The sequence below is a fragment of the Scyliorhinus torazame genome, chromosome 7, assembly GCF_047496885.1.
Source record: "Scyliorhinus torazame isolate Kashiwa2021f chromosome 7, sScyTor2.1, whole genome shotgun sequence".
Classification (NCBI taxonomy): Eukaryota; Metazoa; Chordata; class Chondrichthyes; order Carcharhiniformes; family Scyliorhinidae; genus Scyliorhinus; species Scyliorhinus torazame.
The window spans coordinates 132202870-132220010 of record NC_092713.1 but is presented as its reverse complement, the minus strand read 5'-3'; the positions used below and the strand labels follow the sequence as shown (position 1 = coordinate 132220010).

At 51.5% G+C, this 17141-nt stretch overlaps 1 protein-coding gene across 1 annotated transcript in view; it reads right to left on the bottom strand.

Moving 5' to 3' along the window:
* The window catches only part of LOC140426566 (regulator of G-protein signaling 8-like), a 117800-nt gene that overhangs the window by 36505 nt on the left and 64154 nt on the right, over positions 1-17141 (bottom strand). Inside the window, exon 3 of the mRNA XM_072511495.1 lies at positions 14345-14455. Coding sequence (XP_072367596.1) covers positions 14345-14455 — 111 coding nt within the window. The remainder of the gene's footprint in view (positions 1-14344; positions 14456-17141) is intronic.

The following is a 17141-nucleotide window of genomic DNA, read 5'->3' as shown; positions in this document are numbered from 1 at the left end:
CCATCCATCCAAGCACGCAAAAGATTTCCCTAGCTGCAGGATCCCATTCCGTAGAGATCAAAGGGTTCTGCATCGCAAACCTAACGGTGCAAGGGAGGGAGTTTAAGAACTACAGGCTCTACGTCCTGCCCCAACTCTGCGCGCCCACATTACTGGGATTAGACTTCCAATGTAACCTTCAGAGCCTAACATTCCAATTCGGCGGCCCAATACCCCCACTCACTACCTGCGGCCTCGCAACTCTCAAGGTTGAACCGCCGTCCTTGTTTGCAAACCTCACCCCGGATTGCAAACCCGTCGCCACTAGGAGCAGACGGTACAGCGCCCAGGACCGGATATTTATTCGGTCTGAAGTCCAGCGGTTGCTGAAGGAAGGCATAATCCAGGCCAGCAATCGTCCCTGGACAGCCCAGGTGGTAGTCGTAAAGACCGGGGAGAAGCAAAGGATGGTCGTAGACTATAGTCAGACCATCAACAGGTACACGCAGCTAGATGCGTACCCTCTCCCCCGCATATCCGTCATGGTCAATCGGATTGCCCAGTATACGGTCTTTTCCACCGTGCACCTCAAGTCCGCCTACCACCAGCTCCCCATCCGCCCTGGTGACCGCAAGTACACCGCCTTTGAGGCAGACGGGCGGCTATACCACTTCCTCAGGGTCCCATTTGGCGTCACGAACGGGGTCTCGGTCTTCCAACGGGAGATGAACCGAATGGTTGACCAGCACGGGTTGCAGGCCACGTTCCCGTATCTCAACAACGTAACCATCTGCGGCCATGATCAGCAGGACCACGACGCCAACCTCCAAAAGTTCCTCCAGACCGCTAACGCCCTGAACCTCACATATAACGAGGATAAATGCGTTTTTAGCACAAACCGTTTGGCCATCCTTTGATGCGTAGTGCGCAATGGAGTAATAGGCCCCGACCCCGAACGCATGCGCCCCCTTATGGAATTTCCCCTCCCCCATTGCTCTAAAGCCCTGAAACGTTGCCTGGGCTTCTTTTCATATTACGCCAAGTGGGTCCCCCAGTACGCAGACAAGGCCCGCCCGCTAATACAGTCCACTACCTTCCCCCTGTCGACAGAGGCTCGTCAGGCCTTCAGCCGCATCAAAGCGGATATCGCTAAGGCCACGATGCGCGCCATCGACGAGTCCCTCCCCTTCCAGGTCGAGAGCGATGCATCCGATGTAGCTCTGGCGGCCACCCTTAACCAAGCGGGCAGACCCGTGGACTTTTTCTCCCGCACCCTCCACGCCTTAGAAATCCGCCACTCCTCAGTGGAAAAGGAAGCCCAAGCCATAGTGGAAGCTGTGCGACATTGGAGGCATTACCTGGCTGGCAGGAGATTCACTCTCCTCATCGACCAACGGTCGGTAGCCTTTATGTTCGATAATGCACAGCGGGGCAAAATTAAGAATGACAAGATCTTAAGGTGGAGGATCGAACTCTCCACCTACAATTATGAGATCTTGTATCGTCCCGGAAAGCTGAACGAGCCGTCCGATGCCCTATCCCGCGGCACATGTGCCAACGCACAAATAGACCGCCTCCAAGCCCTCCACGAGGACCTCTGCCACCCAGGGGTCACTCGATTCTACCATTTCGTAAAGTCCCGCAACCTCCCCTACTCTGTGGAGGAGGTCCGTACAGTCACCAGGAACTGCCACATCTGCGCAGAGTGCAAACCGCACTTTTTCAGGCCGGATAGAGCGCACCTGATCAAGGCTTCCCGCCCATTTGAACGCCTCAGTTTGGATTACAAAGGGCCCCTCCCCTCCACCGACCGCAACGCATGCTTCCTGAACGTGGTGGATGAGTACTCCCGTTTCCCCTTCGCCATCCCCTGCCCCGACATGACAGCGGCCACAGTCATTAAAGCCCTTGGCACCATATTCAAACTGTTCGGTTGCCCCGCGTATATCCATAGCGACAGGGGGTCCTCCTTCATGAGTGACGAGCTGCGCCAGTTCCTGCTCAGCAAGGGCATAGCCTCGAGCAGGATGACCAGCTACAACCCCCGGGGGAACGGGAAGGTAGAGAGGGAGAACGGCACGGTCTGGAAGACCGTCCTACTGGCCCTACGGTCCAGGGCTCTCCCAGTTTCCCGGTGGCAGGAGGTCCTCCCGGACGCTCTCCACTCCATCCGGTCGCTGCTGTGTACCACCACTAACCAAACGCCTCATGAGCGCCTCCTTGTCTTCCCCAGGAAGTCCTCCTCCGTAACGTCGCTGCCGACCTGGCTGGCGGTCCCAGGACCCATCTTGCTCCGGAAACATGTGCGGGCGCACAAATTGGACCCGTTGGTCGAGAGGGTTCACCTTCTCCATGCGAACCCGCAGTACGCCTATGTGGCGTACCCCGACGGCCGACAGCACACGGTCTCCCTGCGGGACCTGGCGCCCGCCGGCAACACATACACACACCCGACACTGATCACCCCCTCCCTGCCACTGGCGCACCCCGCGACCGCCCCCTTCCCGGGGGGGATCGGTCCTCCTCCCGTGCCCGCCCAGGAGTAAAACAGGAACAAACAGCAAAACGCTCCCGGAGACGACAATGCCCGAGCAAGCACCTGCACCACCACCGGGGCTGAAGCAATCAACGAGGAAGACCGACCGTGACACCAAGAAAAGCAAGAATGTTGTTGTAACAAAAATTTTTTTTTGCTCGTATTGCAAATAGTTCTCACAAACTTGTACATAGCCCAGTGTAGGGCTAAAGCTGTATTAACACAGTCCGAAATTTGTTCCAGGGCCAGCCTTGTAAACCCCTACCACCATGCGAACCACCACCCCGCCGGGTTCCTTTTTAACAAGGGGTGAATGTGGTGGTATGTATTAGGGGTCATGTGGTACCTGTGAAGCCGAGAGGCTATTGGCTGACAGGTCCCGGGTCCTGGTTGGATCTGCCGACTTCTGGCTCCGCCCTGAAGGCGGAGTATAAGAGCCCGAGCTTCTGCCCGCAGCCTCATTCTGTTGCTGAGCTGCTGGGGACAAGTCTCGCTTAATAAAGCCTAGATCGACTTCATCGCTTCTCGTCTCGCGTAAGTCATTGTGCGCTACAGGGCAATGATTTTCAAAGGGAATGTTGAATGCCTGATTGTTTCTTGCTTCCCGATTCCAGACTAGGGGGGCGGGATTCTGTGATCCTGAGGCTAAGTGTTGACGCCGTCGGAAATGCCGTCGCGTTTCTCGACGGCGTCAACGTGGCCTCAGGATCAGCAATTCTGGCCCCTACAGGGGGCCAGCATGGCACTGGGGCGGTTCACGCCGCTCCAGCTGTTGATCCCGGCGTGAACTGGGCGCTGCAGGATCCGCACATGCACAGTGGCACCGGCGCCAACGTGCACATGCACAGTGTCTTCCTTCAACCCGCTGGCCCCGCTGCAACATGGCGCAAGACGACAGGAGCCGGCACAGAAGAAAGGAGGCCGCCAGCCAGAGAGGCTGGCCCGCCGATCGGTGGGCCCCGATCGCTGGCCAGGCCATATCGGAGGTCCCTCCTGGGGTCAGAACCCCCTTCCCCCCACAGGCCGCCCCCTGTTGATCGACCGTTCCACGCCGCGTTCCTGCCGGCTGAGAGCAGGTGTGGCCGGCGCTGGCGGGACTCGGCGTTTTTATGACGGCTGCTCGGCCCATCCCAGGCCGAGAATCGGCGGGCCGGCCGCATAGGGCGGCCCCCCACCTGTGCCGCGCCAACCACGCCGGCGCCAATGGCGCCGATTCTCCGCTCTGCGGTGAATCGCGTGCCGGCGTCAGGGCGGCGTGGCGCGATTCGCGCCGGTTGCGGGGATTCTCTGGCCCAGCCCCGGGCTGAGAGAATCCCGCCCGGGATCTCCCAAGGTTCGCAACTCCACTGAAAATCCGGGAACCACGTCTCCTGCAAAAACTGACCCGACTCCATCAAAGTCGCAGGCGTTTGAAATGCCCACCCCCGCAATAGAGCCGGAAAGTGGGGGAATACTCAGTGCAGGCCCGCCTCTCATATCCTTAATCTGCACTGCCAAAAGTGACTGAAAAGGGAAAGGGGCGGAATCCCCAAATTAGGTCCTGTCAACCATTTTAAAAATCCCTCAGCCTCCATCACAGGCAGATGGAAGAAAATCCCAGCCTGAATATAGGGATGGTGATCAGGAGCTCTAATTTGCTGGATGGATCATAACATTCAACAAACACCTATGTTGGAGCCTTAACTATTCCCTATCTTTATTAATATCTTAAATGATGGGCTAAAAAGCCACACATGCAAATTTATCAATGACACAAAAATGTGTGGCATTATAAGTAGTGCAGATGAAAGCCAAAAATTATATTAATAGATTAAGTGAACAGGCAAAACAATGGAAAATGGGTTTCAATCTGAGCAAGCATGAGATAATGCACTTTGGACAAAAAAGGATACATCTGAGTGCTTTCTAAATGGTGAAAAACAGTGGAGGCATAAAAGGGACTAGGGATCTTTCTACATAAATCATTAAAATGTTATGAACAAGTACAGAAAATAATCAAAAGGATAATGGAATGCTGGCCTTATCTGAAGGATTGAAATGCAAGGGGGTAGAAGTCATGTTACAGCTATACAGTGCCCTTGTTGGACTGCACCTGGAGTACTATGAAAAGCTTTGGCACCACATCTTAGGAAATATATAATAGCCTTGGAGGGTGGCACGGGGGTGCAGTGGTTAGCACTGCTGCTTCACGGCGCCGAGGACCCGTGTTCGATCCCAGCCCTTGTTCACTGTCCGTGTGGAGTCTTCACATTCTCTCCATGTCTGCGTGGGTCTTAGCCCCATAACTCAAAGATGTAGGTGGATTGGCCAAGCTAAATTGCCCCTTAATTGGAAAAAAAAGAATTGGGTATTCTAAATTTATATGAAAATAAAAGACTTGGAGGGACATTGCAGTGTCGATACATTGGAATGATACCTGGACTCCAAGATTTAAATTATAAGAGATTACATAAAGTAGGGATATATTAGCTTGAATTTAGAATGTTATGGGTTGATTTGACTGACATTTTCAAGATATTTAAGGGGAATTGATAGGACAGATGGAGAAAAACTATTTCCCCAGTTGGGGAGTCCAGGACTAGAGAATATAGTTTACAATTTATAGGCAGGCCTTACCGGAAATGTTTCTACATGCAAAAGGGCAGCAGAAGTTTGGAATTCTCTCCCGAAAATGGCAGTTGATGCTGGGTCAATTATTAATTTTAAAATCAGATTGATGGATTTTTATTATGGGTAAAGGTGTTAAGGGAAATGAGGAAAGGTTGGTATATAGAGTTAGGACACAGATCAGGCATGATCTCATTGAATGGCATGAACAGGCTGTCATAATATCCACTCATGTATATAATGAGAGGCAGTGATTGACACATAGGATAACCAGTAAGCATACAACACATCACAGCCAATCACCAGACAGGACACTACCACTATAAAGCCAGAGGACACTAGGTTTCCCGCTCTCTCAGGACCCAGGTACTGAGACAGTCAGACCATGAGCTAGCAAGCACAAACACAATGCGGTAGCTAGTAAGTCTGGTCAGGCTACTACAAGGTCACTAGTCAGATCAGTATAGTGTTGATCCACAGCTGAATATGTACAGCAGTTCATCCACTTGAATAAAACAGTGTTGGATCTTCTCCTGTGTTAGACGTCCGTTTCTAACTTCCCTGCATCGAGTACAGTCCACATCGAACCAAGCTGCCTAACACATCATGGTACCAGAGTGATACTGATCTTGACGGACCTACCTCGAGTGAATCAGCATCGACCAGCAAGCAGCCATCCAGCGAAATGGAAAACATCCAGCCTCCTCTGCAACTCCGCATCTCCGGCAACCTCGGCGCCAATTGGAAAATCATCAAGCAAAAGTTCCTCTTGTACATCGAGGCCTCCGACCTCGAGGCAGCATCGGATGCCAGGAAGATCGCGCTGTTTCTCTCCACTGCGGGAGACCATGCCATCCATATTCGCTTACGTTCGCCGATGGCGAAGACAAAATGAAATTCAAAACAGTCCTGCTGAAGTTCGACAGCCACTGCGACATTGAGGTGAATGAGAGCTTTGAACGGTACGTTTTCCAGCAGAAGCTTCAGGGTAAGGATGAACCTTTTCAGTCCTTCTTGACCCATCTCCGCATCCTAGCGCAGTCATGTAACTATGACTCGACGGCTGATTCCATGATCCGGGACCAGATCGCTTTCTGGGTCCACTCCGACTCCCTGTGGCAGCAGCTCCTTAAAATCAAACAGTTGACCCTTTCTGTCGCTATTGAGACGTGTGTTGTCCATGAGCATGCCAAGAATCGTTACTCCCACATCAGGGCGGCAGAAACTGCAAAACTGGCCTCCCATGAGGCAGAAAGGGTGCAGGCCATTGCACTGATGCAGGGCCTGAGCATCAAGGAGAGTGGCCGATTCGCATGCTTTTCTCGGATCACTGCGCATGCGCGCCACAACCGAGTGGACGGCGAGACCGAAAACCCAACTGCGCAGGTGCATACGTCGGCCGACCGCACTGCGCAGGCGCGATGGCGCACGGATCGCGCTGATCTCAGCGTCATGACGTGTCCGAATTGTGATTCTGCCCACTTAAAGCGGCAATGTCCGGCAAGAGGCTGCTGCCGATGTCTCCAGTGTGGCAAGCTTGGCCACTACGCAGCCCTCTGCAGATCCGCTCCACCGCTCAGCAGCCAGCGATCCCAGCTGCGGCACAGAAGTATCCGCTCAATACAACAAGGCATGCCAGATTCTGATCCCGACAGCCCAACGGACCCTGATGCTGACTGCCTCAAGTCTCCATATCAGGTGGGCATCATAACCACACATGAGCTGGCCTCCACCACACCTGCGCAACACCTCTCGATCCTCAGTGTGGATCCCAACGCCAAGTGGTGTGCTGTCCTCACAGTTAACAAGGCTCGCATCCGATTTAAACTTGACAGCATGTCTGCGAACCTCATCTCACAATCCGACCTCCACACCATCTGGGCCCCACCAAGCATTCTTCCACCGATCTGCCAGCGATCCTGCCGGCCCACGCGACCACCGCAATGGCAGTGATCCCACCTCTCCACGTGCAGGCGGCTCCTGATCCACCTCTGCGGCGATCGACAAGAATTCATCACCCGCCACAAAGACTGAATCTGTACACTTCACTTTTGCAAATTTTTGTGACTGAATCCATCGACTTAACTCTTGTAAATATTGCTTAGTTTGCCATGTATCTGCACTATCGACACCTTCCCATGTATATACGTTTGTTCAATCACCGTTTGTATATAGTCAGGCATATATATATATATATATATATATACACACACCTCAGTATTTATTTAACTCAAAAAAAGGGGAGATGTCATAATATCCACTCATGTATATAATGAGATGCAGGCAGGCAGTGATTGACACATAAGATGACCAGTAAGCATACAACACAGCACAGCCAATCATCAGACAGGACACTTCCACTATAAAACCAGAGGGCACTAGGTTTCCCGCTCTCTAGGGACCCAGCTACTGAGACAGTCAGAGTCCACGAGCTAGCAAGCACAAACACCTAGTAATCTGGTCAGGCTACTACAGGGTCACTAGTCAGATCAGTATAGTGTCGACCCGCAGCTGAATATGTACAGCAGTTCATCTAGTTGAATAAAATAGTGTTGGATCTTCTCCTGTGTTAGACGTCTGTTTCTAACTTCCCTGCATCAAGTGCAGTCCACATCGAACCAATCTGCCTAACACATCATAGGCCTTGAGGGCCTAAGTGGCCTGCTCCTGGTCCTTCCTCTCCCACTAACTTCCTCATGAGGGTATGGCAAAGGCAGAGTTGTTGTGTTATGTATTCTGGGATAACACAGGCTGCAGCTTTAACCAAAAGATACACCAGACCTTGAAGTTAGTTCAATCTGATTTACTGAACCAGTAGCACAGTTAGCACAGTTCTCTATGAGTTCGACTCTCTGCTAACCTAAGTGTGGTTACTCTGTCTGACTGAACCAGACTAGCTCTTAGCCACGTGCTGGAGGTGTGATACTGTAAATACACCCTGACTCACTCTGTAGATGTTCATCAGTGGAAAGAGGTGGAGTGTGAGTGCCTCGTGCCTTTTATAGTGAGATACCACCCCTGAGTGTCCTGCCTGCTCATTGGTCATGTCCTGTTCTCTGTGTTCATTAGCTGCTTGTCTGTGCCTGTCTGTATATCATTATCTACATGTCTGCATATCATGACATCTCCCCTTTTTTTGTTTTATGTTTTGTTGGCATATGGGAAGGTACTTACATGTGGTGGCATATATTAACATATTTACAAGCGGTGGCATATGTGAACATATTTACATGTGAAGACAGCTGTCTAATGTGAGAACACAGAACATAGCAAACAAAACAAATGTTCATAAGTCCAGTCTCTGGGGCTTGCGCCTGATCCCTGTCGACCGCCGGAGTGGTGGTGCTGGGGACAACGGCGCCTTGACAGGCGGGATGGAAGCCTGACTGGTGATCTTGTAGCTCGAGGTATCAGGAGGTGGCAAAACAACTGACGGAAACGGAGAAGAATGGAGTTGCGGGCAGGCAACGTTGCGCAGTGCCCGTCTGTTTCGTCGCACAACAGAACCATCAACCATACGTACAACATATGAGCGGGGCGCAGCCTGTCGAACAACGACAGCTGGAGCAGACCAGCCACGATCCGGTATCTTGATCCTGACAGTGTCTTCCGGGGATAACACGGACAAATCGGTGGCATGAGCATCATAGCCCAGCTTTTGCTGGTTTTGGAGCTGCTGCATCTTCTGCAGCACCGGGAGGTGATCCAGGTTGGGCAAGTGTATGGCTGGCAGTGTCGTCCGCAGGTCCCTGTTCATCAGGAGTTGAGCCGGGGACATGCCAGTGGACAGTGGGGTCGCCCTTTACGCAAGCAACGTGAGGTAGATGTCAGAAGCAGAATCTGTGGCCTTGCAGATGAGCTGTTTCACAATGTGCACCCCTTTTTCAACCTTCCCATTGGACTGCGGATAGTGTGGGCTGGAAGTGACATGTTTGAAATGGTATGACTTGGGAAACATAGACCACTCTCGTGGCTGTTGAAGCACATGCCATGGTCACTCATGACAGTGAGTGGGCCTGGAGAACGTCTCCTTACAGGCCTTGATGACGGTCCGAGATGGGAGGTCTGAGAGCTTCATGACTTCAGGGTAATTGGAGAAATAGTCAATAATCAACACGTAGTCACGACCATTCGCACGAAAGAGGTCGATGCCAACCTTGGACCATGGGGCGGTCTCAATTTCATGCTGCCCTGCGCTAGCTGGAAGCGTTGACAGGTTGCACAGTTGAGGACCATGTTCGAGATGTCCTGACTAATACCGGGCCAGTAGACAGCCTGCCTGGCTCAGTGTCTGCACTTCTCGACGCCCAGGTGTCCCTCATGGATTTGGCGGAGCACCAACCTCTGGAGACTGAGTGGAACGACAATCCGGTCCAGCTCGAGTAGGATACCATCAATCACCATCAGGTTGTCCTTTACATTGTAAAATTGAGGGCACTGCCCTTTCTGCCAGCCATTGGCGAGGTGGTGCATGATACGCTGCAAGAGGGGGTCTTTGGCTGTCTCCTCGCGGATACGAACCACCTTCTCATCAGACGCCAGGAGGGTGCTCGCACACAGCTGCACCTGTGATTCAATCTGCGGGATGATTTCCAGCGGTTCACTAGGCAATGTGATGGAGTGGGACAATGCATCAGCGATGATGAGCTCCTTGCCAGGCGTGTACACTAAGTCAAAGTCGTACCTTCTGAGTTTGAGGAGGATGCGCTGCAACCGAGGCGTCATGTCGTTCAGGTCCTTGTGGATAATGTGGACCAGAGGCCTATGATCCGTCTCGACAGTGAATGTCAGCAGGCCGTAGACATAGTCATGAAACTTGAGAATGCCAGTGAGAAGACCCAGGCATTCCTTCTCTATTTGCGCATACCTTGTTTCGGAGGGTGTCATGGCCCTCGATGCGTAGGCTACCGGTGCCCAGGATGAAGTGTCATCGCGTTGATGCAGCACTGCACCGATGCCATCCTGGCTCGCAGCTGTCGAGATCTTTGTCTCCCTGTCTGGGTCGAAAAATGCCAAGATGGGTGCAGTGGTGAGCTTGGCTTTCAGCTCCAACCACTCTGCCTGATGTGCTGCCTTCCACTCAAAGACTTTTTCACCAGGTTTCGTAGGGCCGTGCTGTGTGAGGCCAGGTTTGGGATGACCTTGCCCAGAAAATTGACCATGCCCAGCAAGCGCAACACCGCCGCCTTGGCTTCAGGGACCTTCATAGCTTTGATGGCCTTGACCTTGTCTGTGTCCGGGCGCATGGCCTGCTGAGAGATCTGGTCACCTAGGAACTTGAATGTCGACATGCCAAAGCAACATTTGGATCTGTTCAGCTTCAGGCCATTGGCATGGACATGGCGGAATACCTGCTGGAGACGGGAAACATGCTCTTCAGGGGGCGTGGACCATACGATGATGTCGCCCACGTACACACGAATCCCTTCAATGCCCTCCATCATCTGCTCCATGATGCAATGGAGATCTCCGATGCCGAGACAATGCCAAACGGCATGCGATTATAGTAGTATCTGTCAAATGGTGTGTTGAAGGTGCAGAGCCTTCTGCTGGACTCATCCAGTGCAGGGCATGATCTGACACTGCAATTGCTGAATACTCAGTATCCACCACCTTCGGTCTTTGCGCACTGCTCAGAACAAAGAAGTGGATGCGAGAGTATACCTTGTGGACATGGGAAAATCCTTCAATTCTTTTGCCTCAGCCGCCCTCCTCCCTGTCCTGGATTTTGACCGGTCCAATTCCGGATCAATGACAGTGTTGAAGTCCCCTCCCATGATCAGGTTATGTGACTCTAAGTCTGGGATCTTATCTAATACCCGCCTCAAAAATTCCACATCATCCCAATTCGGAGCAGATATGTTCACAAGTACCACTTGCACCCCCTCCAGCTTCCCACTCACCATTGTGTACCTACCCCCCTTGTCTGACACGATTCTCCCTGCCTCGAATGCCACTCGTTTGTTGATCAAGATCGCTACCCCCCTGGTCTTTGAGTCCAGTCCTGAGTGAAACACTTGGCTAACCCACCCCTTCCTCAATCTCATCTGGTCTGTAGCCTTTAGGTGTGTCTCTTGTAGCATTGCCACGTCCACCTTCAGTTCCCTCAAATGCGCGAACACGCGAGCCCTCTTGACCGGTGCATTCAGTCCTCTCACGTCCCATGTGATCAGCCTGGACCCCCACCCCCGCCGCCGACTAGCCATCATCCTTTTTAGGCCAGCCTCGAGCTTGCGCCCTCCTCTTCCTCGAGTCCCCACTCAGGCTGTCGCCGTTCCGAACCTCCCATTTGTCCCCTCGTAACAGTTCCTCCCCTGTCAGCAAAGCAGCCCCCCCCCCGCCCTTCCCCCCCTAGCAACAGCACTAGAAACCCAATCCCCCAAGTCAAGCTCCAGCTTAACACCTGCTCACCCCCCACTGGGCTTCCGAGAGTCAGTTGACCCTTGCTGACTCGATAGCTCCCTCCCCCGGCACCAAGCAGTCTGTCTCCCTATTGTACTTTCCTCTCTCCCCCCTACATGAATAAACAATTTAAAAGCATCACATTCCCCAGTAAACAAACAACAGAAAAAACAGTGAAGAAACAGTCACTTTAGAACAATAGTCACCCAAAAAGCAGAACTAAATTCAAAGCCCATACCCCCCTCTAACAAGGTCCCTGCAAGACAGATCAACCTGACAGATAGGGGCTGGTTTAGCACAGGGCTAAATCGCTGGCTTTGAAAGCAGACCAAGGCAGGCCAGCAGCACGGTTCAATTCCCGTACCAGCCTCCCCGAACAGGCGCCGGAATGTGGCGACCAGGGGCTTTTCACAGTAACTTTATTTGAAGCCTATTTGTGACAATAAACGATTTACATTTCATTTCATTCCAACCTTTAACCATCTACACAGTCCATTATTTATACAATCCAGCACCACAAATCGCTGCCACAGTGCTTCCCCAAGGCTTAAATGTCTTTTAATTCACCTCCAGCTTCATTTCTTTGATAAAGATCCATACTTCGTCTGGCGTTTCAAAGTAGAAGTCCCGTTCCTCATATGTGACCCACAGATGGGCTGGGTACAGCATCCCAAATTTCACCCCCTTCTTAAAGAGTGTTGTTTTTGCCCAATTGGAACTTGGCCAAATCTGCTCCCAGGTCCTGATAGATGCGCAACTCATAGTTCTCCCACTTGCTGCTCCGTTCTTTCTTGGCCCACAGCAAAACATGTTCCTTGTCCATGAAACGGTGAAAACGTACCACCATGGCCCCCGGTGGCTTGTTCGCTCTGGGCTTCCTCGCGAGGGCTCTGTGCGCTCCGTACAATTCCACTGGTCGAGGGAATGCCCCAGCTACCATCAACTTCTCCAACATGTCCGTCACATAGGCCCTTGCATCCGATCCCTCACTACCTTCAGGGAGGCCAACAATTCTGAGATTCTGCCTCCTGGACCTATTCTGCAGGCCCTCCAGCTTCTCCTGCATTCTTTTCTGGTGGTCGTTCATCATCCCCACCTTGATTTCCAGCACGGTTATATACTCATCGTGCTGAAACAACTTTTGTTCGACCTCCTGGATCGCTCTCCCGTGGGTTTCCTGATTCTGAACCACTTGATCAATCGAAGCCTTAATCGGGTCCAGCGTGTCCTTCTTCAGCTTGGCAAAGCAATCCTCAAAAAACTTCACCAGCTGCTCCGTCGACCACTGTGCCATCTCCCCGCAGCCCTTGCTCTCCGCCATGCTGTCCCGTGTTACCAGCTCTGCTCGCGTCTCCCTTATAGGACTTTGTCTTCTCACACGGCTACTTCTGGTCCAATTCTCCATACACCGGAGGGGGAGTCTCCTTACTGTCTCAATCTTCATTGATTTATCCCATAAAATCCGGAAAAAATGGGGGAAAAAGGTCCAAAAGTCCGTTCCAGGCGGGAGCTATCAAATGTGCGACCTACTCCTCCATGGCCACCACCGGAACGTCACTGAACATTTTAATGCCAAATAAAATTATAAGCTTTTGGGGCGGCACGGCGGCACTGCTGCCTCACAGCGCTAGGGACACGGGTTCAATTCCAGCCTTGGGTGACTGTATGGAGTTTGCACTTTCCCCCCGTGTCTGCATGGGTTTCCTCCGGATGCTCCAGCGTCCTCCCACAGTCCAAAGATGTGCAGGTTAGGTGGATTGACCATGCTAAATTGCCCCTTAGTGTCCAAAGATGTACAGGTAAGGGGGGGGGGGGTTACAGGTGGCCGGTGCAGACACGATGGGCCGAAATGCCTCCTTCTGTACTGTCGGGATTCTATGGATACTGTTCTATGTGTCATGTGAGAGTACCTTTAAGAAATGGGTGTTTATAAAATAGCTGTAGTGGGTGTACCTTTAAGAAATGGGTGTTTATCGGATGGCTGCAGTGATGTCAGAGAGTGGGTGGAGCTGGGCTGTCTGTCTGCTTTTACTTTTGCTTTGAGGAAGCAGCTACAGGGTGTGTTTTAGTTTTGTTTTAGATTTGTAGAAGCTACAGTCACAGCAAAAAAGTGTATGAATCTCTGCAAGCTAAAGAATGTTCATTTGGTGATTTCAAAGTGGTAACTGCTCTCAGTAGAGAATTTAAACCTGCTAAAATTCTGTAAAAAGTGTTTTTGTCTTATGGATGTTAAAAGGAAAGATTAAGGGCTACTTATAGAGTACTGTATTCTTGGGGGGGCGGTGTATTTGAATTGATGGTTGCTAAGATGTTCACTGTTTATAAAATGTTAACTGGGTTCATAGAACAAACATTGATTTTGTTTATAAACACTCTTAGCTCTCTGTTGCATCACACCTGTAAAGTGGGCCCTTGTGTCCCCATAACCATAATCTATGTAAAGTTGTGGGTCAGGTGAACTCCATGATACACTTTGGGTTCTCTAAACCCTGGCCCATAACATATGGATTGAACTGAAGAGACCAGCTTCACCTAAATCAGAAGTGATCAATGAATTCCCATAAATTACTGGGTTTGAGTCACTATCTAACTTTCTTGTTCTGCTTACAAACAAGTGGCGCAGTGATATAAGCAGGTTGGATGGCATCCTGCCATCACTAGTATGTGATGTAGCATTGAAATGATGCTTCATTCCCTCTCCTGTTTGGCAAAATAAAATTTTCATGAATGCAGAGCACCTTTAAACACCTAGAGCTGTCAATTTATTCTCCGCCATTTCCCCAACACCCCCCCACCCCCCGAAATAAATAAATCACTTACTTCATGCACCTAATTGGCTTCTCATGCTTATTGGGGAGAAATGTGCTGAAGTCGCTGTAGGAGTCAGATTTCTGTGATAGGCAGCCCAGTCGGGTTTTCATTGTTCTAGCCCTGTGGAAAGACATAACAACAGTCCGTCCTTAAAAGGTATTCCCAGTGCCGGACAATTTGATATCTTCAGTGAACATATGCGCACTGCAAGGTTCACCATGAGGATTACTTCAGAACATCAATGATCCTGAATAATAAGTCATGAATAAGCAGGGGTGGATTTTGACTTTTCTCATTGCGTGGAACAGGTGAGAGCCAGTTGGCAGCTTTTACACCTTGTCCGCCTTGTTTTAATTTCCGCTGACTTCAATGTCAATACAAATGCGGAGAGATGTAAAACAGGCTGTCATTTTCTGCTGATCTGCAAAGTCATGATCTACCCGTGCTCAAGTTAGCCAGAAATAGCATTTAAATCAGCAACTGAGCACACAGCACCTAAAATCAAGTGCATATAACATAGCCGATAAAGTCAGAGGGTGCGATTCTCTGGAAAAAGCTCAAAGTTCATTTGTGGCGGCTTTTTCAGGGACTTTAGTTCTGCTAAACAATGACGCTTAGTCATTTTTTGGGCCCTGTGAAGTTTCTCACCAGTTTAGCCCACACTTAGCACTGGGGAGCTGAACTCTGAGATCGGGCCCGTATTTTGAAAGGGTGCCCCGATCTCTAAATGAGCTTGTGGGTCCGTCCCCCCCCCAACTATGGGCAATGTCACCCCCCACCCATGGGCAATGTCACCCCCCCCACCCATGGACAATGTCACCCCCCCACACACATGGGCACTACCCACCCCCCCCTCCCCCAAGTGCGGACAGCCTGGAGGCCCCTACGTATATGCCCTGTACACCCCTACCCTTGGAAACCCCCTTCCACCCTCCTTTCATGGGCATGGTCCCCCTTACCCTGCCAGCTGGCACCCTTGCACTGCCATCCTGGCACCCAGGCAGTGCTCCTGCCAGCTTGGCAGTGCGATCCAGGCACCTTGACAGTGCCACCATGTCAGCTGGTGTCTGCGTTCCAGGCGGAGGGCCAGCGGGCCACCCTGCACTGACCCTGAGCACTCAGAGGTCTCCGATGGCCCAGGAGACCCCCTGGGTGCCATTCCACCTGGTCCACAATTGTGTGGAGCAGTGCTGAATGGCGCACGGCTGCGGCCTTGCTGGGGAGGCCGGAGAATCGAGGGAGGTCGGTGGATGCTGGGTAGGATCGCCGAAGCCTGTTTAAAATCGGCTTCGGCATGGACCATTTAGTCCCACCCCTTGTGGGCGGGATTCATACTCCGATGTCTCGCAGGACTTGGGAGAATCATTTTGATTTTTTTATAAATGTTTTTTATTGGGTTTTTGAACAGAGTATATTTACCGTTATGCACACAGGATAAGAAACATATATATATAATTACATATATAGAAGAGATGGGCACACCCAAACATAAAAAGAAAAGAAAATAATAAATAATTAAAAAAAAATAATAATAATATAGAATAACTGATAGGGTATTGTGCAACAGCTCAACAGCAGCAACTCTATACACCTGGCAAAATTATTTACAACACATAAGTATGTGACTGTTTGTGGGTGGGAGGGAGGGCTGTGGAGACTGGGGAGGTAAATATACATTTGGGTGCCGGAGAAACAATTACAGTGGGCAATACTCGAATGGGTTTGGTGTTGGTGTTGTCACTTGCTTCTCCCGGGCGGATATCGCCCGTCTCGCGCTCACCTCCGCTTCTGCCGTTCCTCCCGTCTTTCGTCTTTATTCTCCTCTTTTCCCGGCTCCTGGAGATGCCAAGTTCGTAATTGTATCCCATGCCTTCCTTCCGGCTCTCATTTCCCTGCCTCCCCCCCACTTCCCTGGTTCTCCTCTCTTGTTCCCTGTCTCTTCCATCTCCCCCCCCCTCGCCCTCCTGTGGTTCGCCTTTCTTTCCTCTTAGGTTTAGCTGTCCCCTCCCCCCCCCCCCCACCACCCCCTCCCCCCGCCCCCCACCCCCTCCCGGTCTATCTCTCCCTCTCACGCCTTTGGCTACTTTCCCCTGATTCTTGGCTACCTGGCTATTCTTCCGCTTGTTCGTCGGCCACAAACAGGTCCCGGAACAATTGGGTGAATGGCTCCCACGTTCCGTGGAAGCCGTCGTCTGACCCTCGGATGGCGAATTTGATTTTCTCCATTTGGAGAGATTCTGAGAGGTCAGACAGCCAGTCTGCAGCTTTGGGTGGTGCTGCTGACCGCCAGCCAAACAGGATTCTACGGCGGGTAATCAGGGAGACAAAAGGAAGGGTGTCTGCCCTCCTCCCCAGGAATAGACCTGGCTGGTCTGAAACCCCGAAGATCGCCACTTTCGGGCATAGCTCCACCCTCATCCCCCCCACTTTGGACATTGCCTCGAAGAAGGCTGTCCAGTACCCAGCAAGCCTGCGACAAGACCAGAACATGTGGGCGTGGTTGGCCGGGCCTCCTTGGCACCGTTCACATCTATTCTCCACCTCTGGGAAGAGCCTACTCATACGGGTTCTTGTTAAGTGGGCTCCATATGGCTTTTAGCTGTGTCAGGCTGAACCTTGCGCACGTGGAGGTGGATTTGACCCTATGCAGTGCTTCGCTCCAGAGTCCCCACCCTATCTCAATCCCCAGGTCCTCCTCCCATTTCTTTCTTGTTGCGTCCATTAAGGTGTCGGCCCTTTCTATCAGTCGGTCATACATGTCACTACAGTTTCCTTTGTCTAGTATGCTTGCGTCCAGTAGTTCTTC